Below are 11,485 nucleotides of genomic sequence, written 5' to 3'. Positions count from 1 at the left end.
TAAAATACAGTTGTGACTTTAAAGTAAACAAACAAAGTTTCACCAAATTGAGCAATACTAGAAGGATACTGGGGATAGTCTTTAATAAGTTGGTATGGTTTCTTGAGAACCAATAAAGGAAAAAACTACTCCACATTGTAGGTAATAAACTTGGCTTCCTATTGATACAGGATGTGCTCAGTTTTCCTGTGCTCGGGTTTCCAGCCACTCCCTGAGGTCTCAGGCCACCTCCTCTGAGATCTCCCCCAGAGGAAAGTAACTTACCAGTTAGTTAGACCTATTCTTAGCACCAACATGAGGAAAATGAGACAACAGAAGGCTGGTTTATGCAATCCAGTGGCTGGGCATGCTCAATAGAGAGCACAGAACATTCTGGTGCAGGCAAGTGGGAACCACCCCCTTAACTGAACATTCACTAGATAGAAAAATTATAAAAGTTGAATCCTAGCCAAAGGCAGGGGAGTTGCTGCTCACTTTCCTGGTGGTGATGTGCGCTTTGCTGGCTGAGATGTGTATATTTTCCTTTGTATCTAACTTACTTTCAGTAAGCCCCTGCTCATTCTCTTGAGCCAGCCTGCACTCTGTACTGAACTTTAAGTATGTTTTTCTTGCTTTTGTGTTAGGCTTGATGCCTGTACCGAACTTACTTTTGTGTTAAACTTGTGTGGGCCCTGCTCAGTCTCTGAAGGATGCTGCACTCTCTCCATGGAACCTGTATTGAAAATGTATTTCTTATCATTTTATTAAACTTGTTCTCACTTTCTACTGTGACTCTGCCCTTGAATTCTTTCCTGTGGTGGAGTCAAGAACCTGGTAAGAGGACTGGGTGGGCTGAGGCCAGCGGTTGGGCCTCCGGGACTCTACCTCCGACATCACTATTACCTCTAAGAGAAGGTAAAGGCAGAAAACATAAAGGGATTCGAAGATAATCTAGAGAAACGTACTTTAAAGCATTCATGGAAAGGTTCATATTTTAATTCTATTTTTCCATGAACTTTTTGAAGTCCTCATATGAATTAAAAGATAAATACAAATTTTTTCATAAACATATATATATATTCCCTATATATATACACAGTACATATATATATGCAATATATACACATAGTATATGTTGCATATATATAATAATATATACTTAGTATATATTGCATATATATAATACAGTGTATGTACTAGTCCATTTTTGTGTTGGTATAACAGAATACCTGAGACTGGGTAATTTATACTACACTTGATCTTAGCCAAAAGGCCGAGAAGCGATGAGACTGGGTAATTTATAAAGAGGTTTATTTGGCTCACGATTCTGGTGCAGGCCTCAGGTTGCTTCTACTCGTGGTGGAAAGCAGCAGGCAGCTGGTGGGTACAAGCAGATCATATGGCGGGAGAGAGAGAGGAACAGAGACAAGGAGAGATAGAGCAGGGAGGAGAGAGAGAGAGGGAGAGAAGATGCCAGGGTCCTATAAACAGCTCTCCTGGGAACTAGTAAAGTTAGAACTCACCTAGGGAGAGCATGAATCCATTCATGAGGGAGGGATTTGCCCCCATGACCCAAACAGCTGCAAACACTGCCACACTGGGGATCAGATTTCCACATGAGTTTTGGGGGGGAATATATACTATTTTAAAGGAACCCTAAGTGCCTATCAGAGAAACTAAAAAAAATTACTAATAACTTTTATGTAACCATTTACTCCTCCTCATCATCTCCCTAGTCAGCCCCTCAGAGGTAACAACTACCCTGACCTTCGTATTTCCATTTCTGTGCTTTTTTTTTTTTTTGTATCATATGTATGTGTGAATGCCTAACAACATACTCCTTTATTTTACTTGTTTTTAAACATTGTATAAAGGATATCATACTATTTGGTGTCTTCTGGGACTTGATTTTCTCACTTAATGTTATATTCCTGATATTCTCCTACGTTGCTATATTGTAGTTATGGAACATTCATTTTTTTGCTGTTATGTAGTATTCCATTCTGTGAAAATAGCACAATTTGTCCATTTTTATGTTGGTGGACATCTGAATTGACTCTGAATTTTTCTATATATTTCCTATATACACCTAGGCATGGGATTCTGGGTTATAGGGTAAGCAAATGTTCAACTTTATGAGATAATGGATGTGTTTGACATAAATATCTAGTCTTTGCTCCTGTTTCCTGGCACAGAGCTCCTAAAACTCTGGAAATTATTTGAGTGATAGGGTGAGAAGAGCATCTTTTGTTATGTGTGATAGGCCTCTTTCAACCATATGTGAGTTTGTGCTAATAAGGTGACTCTTGGGAGAATGGGTTCTGATTGCCAGAGGAACCAACCCTGTAATTAGAGGGTTGCAACTTTCAGCCCCACCCCCCAACCTCCTGGAGAAGAGAGGGGCTGGAGATTGAGTTAATCACCAGTGGCCAGTGACTTAATCAATTATGCCTATGTAATGAAGCCTCCATAAAGACCTTAAATGATAGGGTTCGGAGAGCTTCTGGGTTGGTGAACACATGGAGATGCTGGGAGGGTGACACACCCAGAGAGGGCATGGAAAGTTCTGTGCCCCTTTCCCTGTACCTTGCCTTACGCATATCTTCCATTGGCTGTTCAATAAAATGTTACCCTGAGTTCTATGAGCCATTCTAGCAATTATTGAGCCCAAGGAAGGAGTTCTGGGCACCTCCAATTTATAGCTGGTTGGTCATGAATACCAGAGGCCTGGAATTTGCCATTGCCTTCTGAAGTGGGAGCAGTCATCTGAAAGCGACCCCTTAGTCTGTGGGGTCTGCACTGATTCTGGGAAGTTAGTATTAGAATTTAATTAAATTGAAGGACATCTAGTTGGTTCCTGCTGAGAACTGGAGAATTGCTTGGTGTAGAAAACCCACACATTTGGTGTCAGAAGTGTTGTGAGTAGAGAAAGTTTTTCCTTTGATGTGCTTGCTATCTGATGGTGATTTCAGATACAACATTGAACATAGCTGCATTGGGACTTCTGTGGATTACAGAATCCTAAACTACACAGGCCATAAATTTTTTCAGTTTTGTTCTTGCCTTCCTCATCCCTGATGGTGGGAGAGCCTCACCCTGAGGCTAAGACCTTGAACTAGGCTGCGTCCCCTGGACAGAGTCTGCAGATTTAACTGATGCGAGACATACCACACATCCTTTAAAGTCCAGCTAAATTTCCATCTTCTTCAAGATGCCTTCCCTTATGATACTGGTCCAACTCAATTCAGCTAAACAGAATTCACTGAGGGCTTATATATGCCTCATTGAACTAGACACCAATAAGACAATGTTGAACAAAGAGCTCAAGGAACCCTCTCCAAGAGCTCACTCTCTAGTGAATAGAAATAAGAACACAAAAAACCAAAATTCAGTGTATTGATAGAGGGAGCACATACATGTGGATGAAGAGTACAGAGGTGACATTTATCTCAGCCATCTGCATCCATTTTTTTCTTTCTCTGATCTCTGATAGCTTTTATTATCCGTAAATGAATCCCCTGTTTAGTATTAGCTTGCAGGATGCATTTATGAAAATGGGAGCATTAACTGAAATTGACTTCATGTCGAATGATTCTAACTTAGTATCTTCGGAGATACATCCAGTATGGTACATTGGCAATTGAGCTTCCATTTAAAAAAAAAAATCCTTCAAAGCCGTGACATACCTCTGGTCATTTTTGCAACTCCCGTTCATATGATTGTTAATCAAACCTCTCAGGCTGAAGTGATATTTACGGACTTCTACCCATTCCCAATTGCCTCCTGATTCTTCCCATTGAAGGTGCAAGGGACAGTTATAAAGCTCTCGTTTTATCAAATCAGCATGATTATATTCCTTTGTTTCTCTGTGGCACGTCTAGAACAATCATGTGCATGTCTTTTGTAAATCATTGTGGGTGAAAACTGCACAAAATGAATGACCCAAAGAAAGGGCACAGTGGAGAACATTCAGGATAACATGGTAGAATGCTCATCAGCTGAGGTCGTTGGAGAAGGGTGAGCTAACTTATTGACCAAAGGTTTCTGTAGAGTCTGCCAGGCTAGCTCCCATTGGTTGAGAATGTACAATAGCAGTCCAAGCATAGAAAAAAATATTAATATGGCACTAAAATACCATATTAGAAGTAATAATTAGAAGAATAATTAGAAGGGGCAAAGGCCCACCCCAGAGGCTAACACCTAAGGGTTTTGTTAGGCTGGGGTTTCTCCACCTTGACACCATTGACAGTTTGGGCCACTCAATCTTTTGTTGTGGGGGGCTGCCCTATGCATTATAGCATGTTTAGCAGCATCCCTGGCTTCTACTTACTAGGTGTCAGCAGCACACACATCTCCCACCCACCCATCGTGATGACCAAAATGCCTCCAGATGTTGTCTAGGGTCCTCTGGGGGAGTTGAGACTGCTGCATTAAATCCACCTCCATTGCTTCTCTTTAAATCACCAGATCCTGGCCTGTGCAACAGAAGGAAATTACTGGTCTAGAGAGAGCAGAATTATGTTGTCATGTTAAGAAAGATACGATTATAGCTTAACTCCAATTATCACTTTGTACAAGTTTATTTATAACTCAGCTATCTCCATTATTCTAACGAAACATTAGGATGACTTTTAAAACTATTTATGCATATGTGTAGGACAGGAAGAGAAAGAATAGGAAGAGTTGGATTTATTGGGGGTGGTTGAACAATATCATGGGTGAAGAGTTTACTTTTGTTTGGCCTTGGTAGTTCTAGGCTTCAGGTGGCCAGACAAGTCCCTCAGCTCCATGACTAGATGACCAAGGAGAACTCTCACATCCTGAATATGTTTGAGAAGAATGCCCATCTGGAAATGCAGTTGGGGGTCTGGCGTTTGCAGAGGAGAGGAGAAGCCTGGATCCTCAGAAGAAGGGGTGGGCAGTGGAGGCAGAGACCCAGGGGGCTCCGTAGGAGTAGTTTCTGGAGCAGCTGATTTCTGAGGAGCTGGATTCAAGATGGGGGATGCAGCAGAGCCAGAGGGACCTGGATTATGGGGTAGGCGGCACACACAAGAATGAAGTCTGACCCACCCTCATCTCCCTGGTCAATCTTTCTCATTCTCTGAAATTGGCTGTGTGGCCCCCTGGCAGAAGGGACTTGCAGATTCTAGTGTCCTTCCTGACCTAAATTTTAATCTGAAGCTTGGTTACCTCTGCTTGAGAATATTCAGGGATAAGACCTCATCATTAGATAGCTATAACTATTAACCAGTCCCTTCTCTTTCAGGGCAGAATCCAAGTCCCTAAAGCATGAATGTGGTAGCTGGTCCTTGGTCAACCTCTTTATTGTGAATGGCATTATCATAATTCCTTGTCCTTGTGCCAGCCTTCAGGTTTTTCGGGACACCTCTGCTGTCCCCCTGAGTCACCTCCTCTTCAGGATGAGCATCTCTAGTCCCTTACATTATTTTTTATATGACATGATTTTGAGCCCCCTCATCACCCTGGACACCTCCTCTGGGTGTATTTCAGGTCAAGTGCAGCCTCCTTAACAGTAGCTCCCAGAATTGAACATAGACTCCAAACTATCTCATCCTCATTGTAGATGTTATATTCCTATAAATGCCCAGAGATGATATAGGGACCCTCAGATCTATGGGGCAGCAGGTGTGGAGCTGCTCAGGTCTTGGTTTGGTGATATATGCACCACAGTCTGAGAGAGAGGTTCTCTATCTGAGCTCTCTTCCATTATCAGGGACTCCAGCTTATTGTTCCTGCATGCTCTGTGTCCCTTCTTAACCTGCTGACACTGAACCCCAGCTATGGGCCCAATCATCCTATGCCCCTTTACACACACACACACACACACACACACACACACACACACACACACACACACACACACACACACACCAGATACATACATACTAACTCACCCTGCACCCTGATCTCCAGCTGGGGGCTCTGTTTCCAAACTTGGTTGTCCCCAGTGGCGGCATCACACCAGTAGGACCCAGAATGCTCTTCTGAAGCTGAGGGAATCTGGAATTCTGAGGAGAGGCCCCTGCTTCGCACTATCCTTCCATCCTTGTAGAAGGAGAAGAGGAGGCGGGCAGCTGACCTCTGCAGGGGCAGCTTTGTGTGACAGCTCAGGGTCACTGGGCCTCCGTCTTGGGGCTCAGTTGAGGGTGTAGCTCTGAGGACAGGGGCTGGAAACAGTTCTGGGGGAAAGACGGGCAAGAAGGAAGAGCTCAGCCATCCTACATTCAAGTAGACCCAGGAGAGGCAAAGAACTCCAGTCACACTTCCTTTCCACTGTTTCCATCAGGAATGGAAACAGCCTCCCACTCCATAATCCAGATCCCTCCATTTGAACCTTTCAAGTTCTCTCTCTCTCCGAGTAGACAGGACTAGAAAAGATCCAGAGATGGGCCAGTCTGACAGTAGTCCAGACGCCCAGTCAGTGAGCACTGATCTGGGTGGTAGGAAACATGCTGGACTCTGAGTGGGGCTGAACGACCTGAAAAGGCAGTGCTGAGATCTCACCCCTCCTGAAACCCAACTTGGGCATTTGTCCACAACTTGCTTCTTAAGCCTTCGATGATCTTGCCACCTACAGTCCAAAGAAAGACAATTTTGGGCTCCCTGTCTGTCCTCACCCTCCTCGCCACGGTGATGCTGCCTCTAGCTCTCACCTTGGACTGTGATAGCCACAGCAGCTGCTGTTTCTGGACTCCCAGGACCAGGGCTCCTGAAGATGCCACTGCAGTGGTAGTGCCCGCTGTCTGCCTCTTGCACCACAGCCATGGAGAATTCCCTGTTAGGTCCTGGGGGGCCCAGGGCTGAGCCATCTCGGTAGAAGGTGACCTGTTTCAGTGGCCAGTCTTGCCAGGCCCGGCAGCGCAGAACCAGTGGGTCCCCTTCAAATACAGGCCTGCCTGGACCTTGTAGAATCAGCCAGTCTGTGGCCAAAGCAAGAACTGAGTGTCACCCTCTGCCTCCCTTGGGAGCTCCCCGGGTGATACCTACAACAGACTCCCCTAAACTTCCTTTGAGGGAGGGTCCAGGTAACTCTCATGCCTGGTTGGGAATGTGGAACAGCTCTTCTAGGGCCTATGACTGAGGGTACCCCAGCCTCTGTGGGCTGACGATGGAGAAGAACAGGCCTCATCCCATGGCCAGTTTCCTGGGGGAACCTTCCAAGTGGGAGCTGAGTGGGGTTGAAAGGAGGGGCTTGGGGAACTGGTCAGCCTTCCCAGGACCTCACCATAGGACACAATCAGATGGAAGGGTTCACTGAAAGTGTAGCCGTTGAGCTGGAAGGCACCTTCCTTTGGGCCAGTCAAATGATCATCAGTGTGGCAGCTGCTGTCCTCAGTGATGACAGGTCCTTCACAATGCAGCGTCTCAAAACTGGCAGCTGAAGAGGGAATGGCCCAGAGAGAACAGAAGATAATGCTGCAACTGGAGAAAGAGGACAGGAAACCGCCCTCCACAAGGTTCCTCCCTGTCCTGGGGAAACCGTGTGTTTAGAATGAGAACAGGAAGATACCAAAACCTTTTTTGACTTTGGTCACTAGCGTCCAGGAGCTCTCAGTGAATGGATGTGGTTTGGGAAGAGGGAAGGGAGAGAATGAAAGAGTGGTGAACTCACCAGTATGACGTCCATCTGCTGGTGCAGGAAACCAGAGGCCAGAGACCACAATGACCCCAGAGCAGGCAGGCACAGGACAGGAGGGAAAGGGAGATGTCAGATTGTACTGTTCATTGAGTGCTCACCTGTGCCAGGCACTGCTACCACTCCCATGCATTAGCTTATTAAATCTGCACAAGCTTTTCGGGTATGTGACTTCATCTCTACTTTATAAATCTTAAAAAAAAAAAAAAAACAGGCTTAGAAAGGTAAATGAACATAGTCAGAGTTAAAAAAGAAAATAAGAAATTGAGGAAGAAAGTCAGGTGTGTCTGAGTCCAAAACCAGTGTTCGTTGTGCTTCACTGTGCAGACGTGGTCGAAGTCAGTCCTCAGACCTTCCTTGGGGACTTTCTTGCGTATTCTCATTTTTTCAAAATTCACTTGGCTCTGTAGCCTTGAACATATGATCTACCAAAGAGCTTTCGTTACCTAGCTGTGTCTCTCCTCCTTCCTTGCTCCCCCTTTTCTGTCATCTCTACCTTAATGTCCTGTGTCCCTGGAACTTCCCCTAGCGATGGCAAAGCCCTTTCTCTGTCGTTCCCTCTGTCTCTGACCCCCAACTCCGGTCTGTACTGGTAACTGTGGGACAGTTCTTTGCCTCTGTGCTGGAGCTTAGAGTGATTTCTCACCACATCTCCTCAGTCTATCTCTTACTCTGTGATTGATCCAGGCAAGGTAAGTGCCATTTCTCCCATCCCTGCAACTGCTCCTTGTTCCCTTAATCCCTCTCTCTCCTCAGCATGGCCATCCACACAAGCTCTCTTCTTCACGCCGTCATTTCCTGTCCCACTTGCCTCTGGTCTCTCCCAGTCCCAATGGCCCAATACTCTTCTTTGACCTTGTAACTTCCCTTGTCGAGGCCCCTCCCTGATTCTCATCATATCGTCACCAGGTGCTTTCCTTAGATGCTCTCAGCTCCCTTCACTACTCTGCTGTTTCTTTTCAGTTCCTCCATTTTCACTCAACTGGACTCAGCCTCTGTTCTTTTTTCCTTGTTAAAAATAAAATCTTGTTGGGCTACCAGACACTTTCATTCAATAAGCCTTATGTGGTAGGTATTATTGTTTTCATTTTACAAAAGAAAAAACCGAATTTAGAGATATAAAAAGTGAATTTTCCAAAGTGACACAGAGCTAGTAAATAGAAGAGGGGCTTGAAACCAGAGTATCTGACTCCAAGTCTGCAATCATTGCACAAAACAAAAACACGTAAGCATTGTCCCTACCCACAAATAGGTCTCAGTTCAGTGGCAGACACAGGTATATAAAGAGATTATTTCAGCATGAGGCGGAAGATAATAAGAAAGAGGTATCAGGGTCAGCCTTTGGAGCAGAAAGGAGAGTTCAAGGAAAACTTCCTGGAGAAGATGCCACCTCAGCTGCGTCTTTAGGGATACCTAGAAGTTTGTAAGAAGCAGGGGAAGAGAGGGCCCTGAAGAGAGCTCACATCAGGAGGTGGCAGTGTAAGCAAAGCCGTGGAGACAGGTAAGAGTCTGCTGAGTGAATGTGTAAATATAAGTTGATTGGGATGTTTTAGAGCATAAATTGCAAGGTTTGGAGGGTGAGAGTAGAGGCTGAAGAGGTTTAATAGGTGCTGGGTTATGGTGGGCCTTGTGTGCCATGATAAGGACCTTAGGCTGGCAGACTTGAATTTTAGAGATTACTTAGGCTGCAAAGTGCAGAATTCATTTCAAGGACACAGGTTAAGACAAGAAGGTTAGGAAGTTATTGGACTAGCCCAAGCCATAGATAATGAGGGCTTGTCCTAGGATAACAGTAGTGATGTTCCAGGGAAGGGACTGGTTCTAAGAACAACTTAGGAGGTAAAATTTGCCAGACTTGATGATTATTCAGAGGAAGAGAATGACAGAGAGGGAAGCGCCTAGGTTGTCTCTGGGGTTTCTGGCCTGGATGTTGGGGTGGATGCTGGTGCCATTAACTGAGATCAGAAATAGTGGAAGAGGAATTAAAAGAGGTGAGAACCAGGAGGACAGGTGGGTTCAGCTCTAGCCTCATTGTGCTGAGATACCCCTGAGACACGCAGGTAGATATTTCTTGAGTGAAGTTTAATATTTGAATGTGAAGCTCAAAAGCATTAGGATTGGAGATATGATTTGAGACTCATAAATATACAGTTGTAGTGGCAAAAATTACACAGACAAATAAGCTCAGGAAAGAGATTGTGTAAAGAAAGATGAGTAGGGCGGCAAGGATGAGATATAGAGAATGCTGCTATTCAACGGGAAGAGAAGAGAAGTTACCAAGGGACCAAGAGAAGTACAGGTAGCACAAGGGTGAAATGGTTCCATGGAACCAGAGGAGTAGAAAATGCAAAAAAGAGCAAGTGACCAACAGAGTCCAATGCAGCAGAGAAGTCCTGAAGGATAAAAAAGACAAAGTGTACAATAATCCAGTCAATACAGAGGTCATGATGCCCAATGCAAGACTGACCCTGGGGAAGCCAGACTGCAAGCCTGGCAGAGAGAGTGAGAAGTGAGGAAGTGCAGACAGCAAGTATAGACTGCTCTTTCAGAATCTTGTCTCAGAAAAGAAAAGAAAAGGTTGAGATTGTAGCTAGAGAGGGCATCACAGTCAGAGGACTTAAAGGATGGAAAAGCCTTGAAGATTTTTATATTCAGAAAGAGCCATTCAATCCTGCACACCCAACTCTCTTATCCTTCCTGTCCCACCTGAACACTGCTGCTTTGAAGGGCCAGAGTTAGCCCACGTTTCTTTCTTTTAGGTCCTTTCCAAGTCAGTCATATTTCCATTTCCACACCCACACTCAAACATTTTACTTACCCAGTAACATCTGGGTTTCCCAGAGCAGAGCAGGAGAAAGGTAGAGGGCCCAAGCCTGGAGGACACAGCCCAATTTCATGGTGACTGTGTTTAGGTCTCCTGCAACCCCAACACACTGATTTTCTTCAACACGAAACCTCAAATTAGAAAAGAGGAAGTAAATTTAACTGCCTCATCTTCTTGCATCTGGGGACTATTTTCAATTTTGTGATTGGCTTTCATCAGTCATATTTGGCCAGGTTGGTTCTGGCATCATCTGCATCATGAAGGTTGTGGATAAAATGATAGCATTCTCAATTGTTCGAGAATTCTCTTGCAGAGCTCAGAGACCTATCAAAGCATGTAATTGCCTGCTAGCCAATTGGCCTTCATGTTCACTCTGGGAAAGGTCAGTGCAACAACCGTCCTTTCAGTGGTGAAGCTACTGGGGACAGGAGGTGGGAAATTGCTTGAAGGCTATACAGAAAATCACTGGGGAATCGAGTGTCCTGCCCCATCCTGCTCCAAGCCTTATGCATTTCTATTGACTAGAATGTAGCAAGACAGGTGGGGTAGAAGATTGGTAATGGTACCAAGTCAGATATCAAATTAGTCCCTGGCAGGTTCTACCACCCAAAACCCACACAAATTTGTACACAAATTTCTCTAGACTTGTATCTCAGCTCTCTGTTTCTGCAGCACAACTAAGGCTGTTCAGTCTCAGTGGAAATCTGAGTATGAGGCAGGGAGAGTCCAGTGGGAAAGAGCAGAGGAAAAAAAATGGATTTCCAGAGGACCCAGCAGTAAGCCCAGGTTTCAGGCTCATGGCCAAAGCCCAAGCCACTGATCCTGAGGAAATTAGAGACAGGAGGCACCTGATAGCTTGAGAAACTCGAGGAGACTCAGGAACAGGGGCCATCCGGATGCTTCATCATCTCTCTTCGGCTCCAGGTGGCCACATGGAACCATTGTCACTCCCTCTGACTGTTTACTGTTTGATGGAGGCCTCCTCAATGGCAGGGCCTATGTCTCTTTTCACAGAGTGATATTGT

The 11,485-nt window shown here is 45.0% G+C and overlaps 1 protein-coding gene and 1 pseudogene across 6 annotated transcripts; both read right to left on the bottom strand.

Annotated features, from left to right (window-relative positions):
* Nucleotides 1–1,113: 1,113 nt before the first annotated feature.
* Nucleotides 1,114–1,264, bottom strand: LOC134385451 (U2 spliceosomal RNA; annotated as a pseudogene).
* Nucleotides 1,265–4,706: 3,442 nt separating this feature from the next.
* LOC134384612 (Fc receptor-like A) lies at nucleotides 4,707–10,560 on the bottom strand. 6 transcript variants are annotated; one of them, XM_063106251.1, is made up of 5 exons: nucleotides 10,455–10,560; nucleotides 7,226–7,378; nucleotides 6,654–6,920; nucleotides 5,895–6,179; nucleotides 4,707–5,002 (listed from the first exon to the last, which is right to left on the bottom strand). In XM_063106251.1, the coding sequence occupies exons 1-5, from the start codon at nucleotides 10,531–10,533 to the stop codon at nucleotides 4,707–4,709; spliced, it is 1,080 nt and encodes a 359-aa protein (XP_062962321.1). In that variant the 5' UTR covers nucleotides 10,534–10,560. The 6 variants fall into 6 exon arrangements, with proteins under 6 accessions (XP_062962321.1, XP_062962318.1, XP_062962316.1 ...); XM_063106248.1 differs by lacking the exon at nucleotides 5,895–6,179 and having other exon boundaries at nucleotides 10,455–10,533; XM_063106246.1 differs by lacking the exon at nucleotides 6,654–6,920 and having other exon boundaries at nucleotides 10,455–10,533.
* Nucleotides 10,561–11,485: the final 925 nt, after the last annotated feature.

The sequence above is a fragment of the Cynocephalus volans genome, chromosome 8 (assembly GCF_027409185.1).
Source record: "Cynocephalus volans isolate mCynVol1 chromosome 8, mCynVol1.pri, whole genome shotgun sequence".
Lineage (NCBI taxonomy): Eukaryota > Metazoa > Chordata > Mammalia > Dermoptera > Cynocephalidae > Cynocephalus > Cynocephalus volans.
The sequence above is the reverse complement of the archived record's forward strand: the minus strand, read 5'-3'. Positions and strand labels throughout refer to the sequence as shown.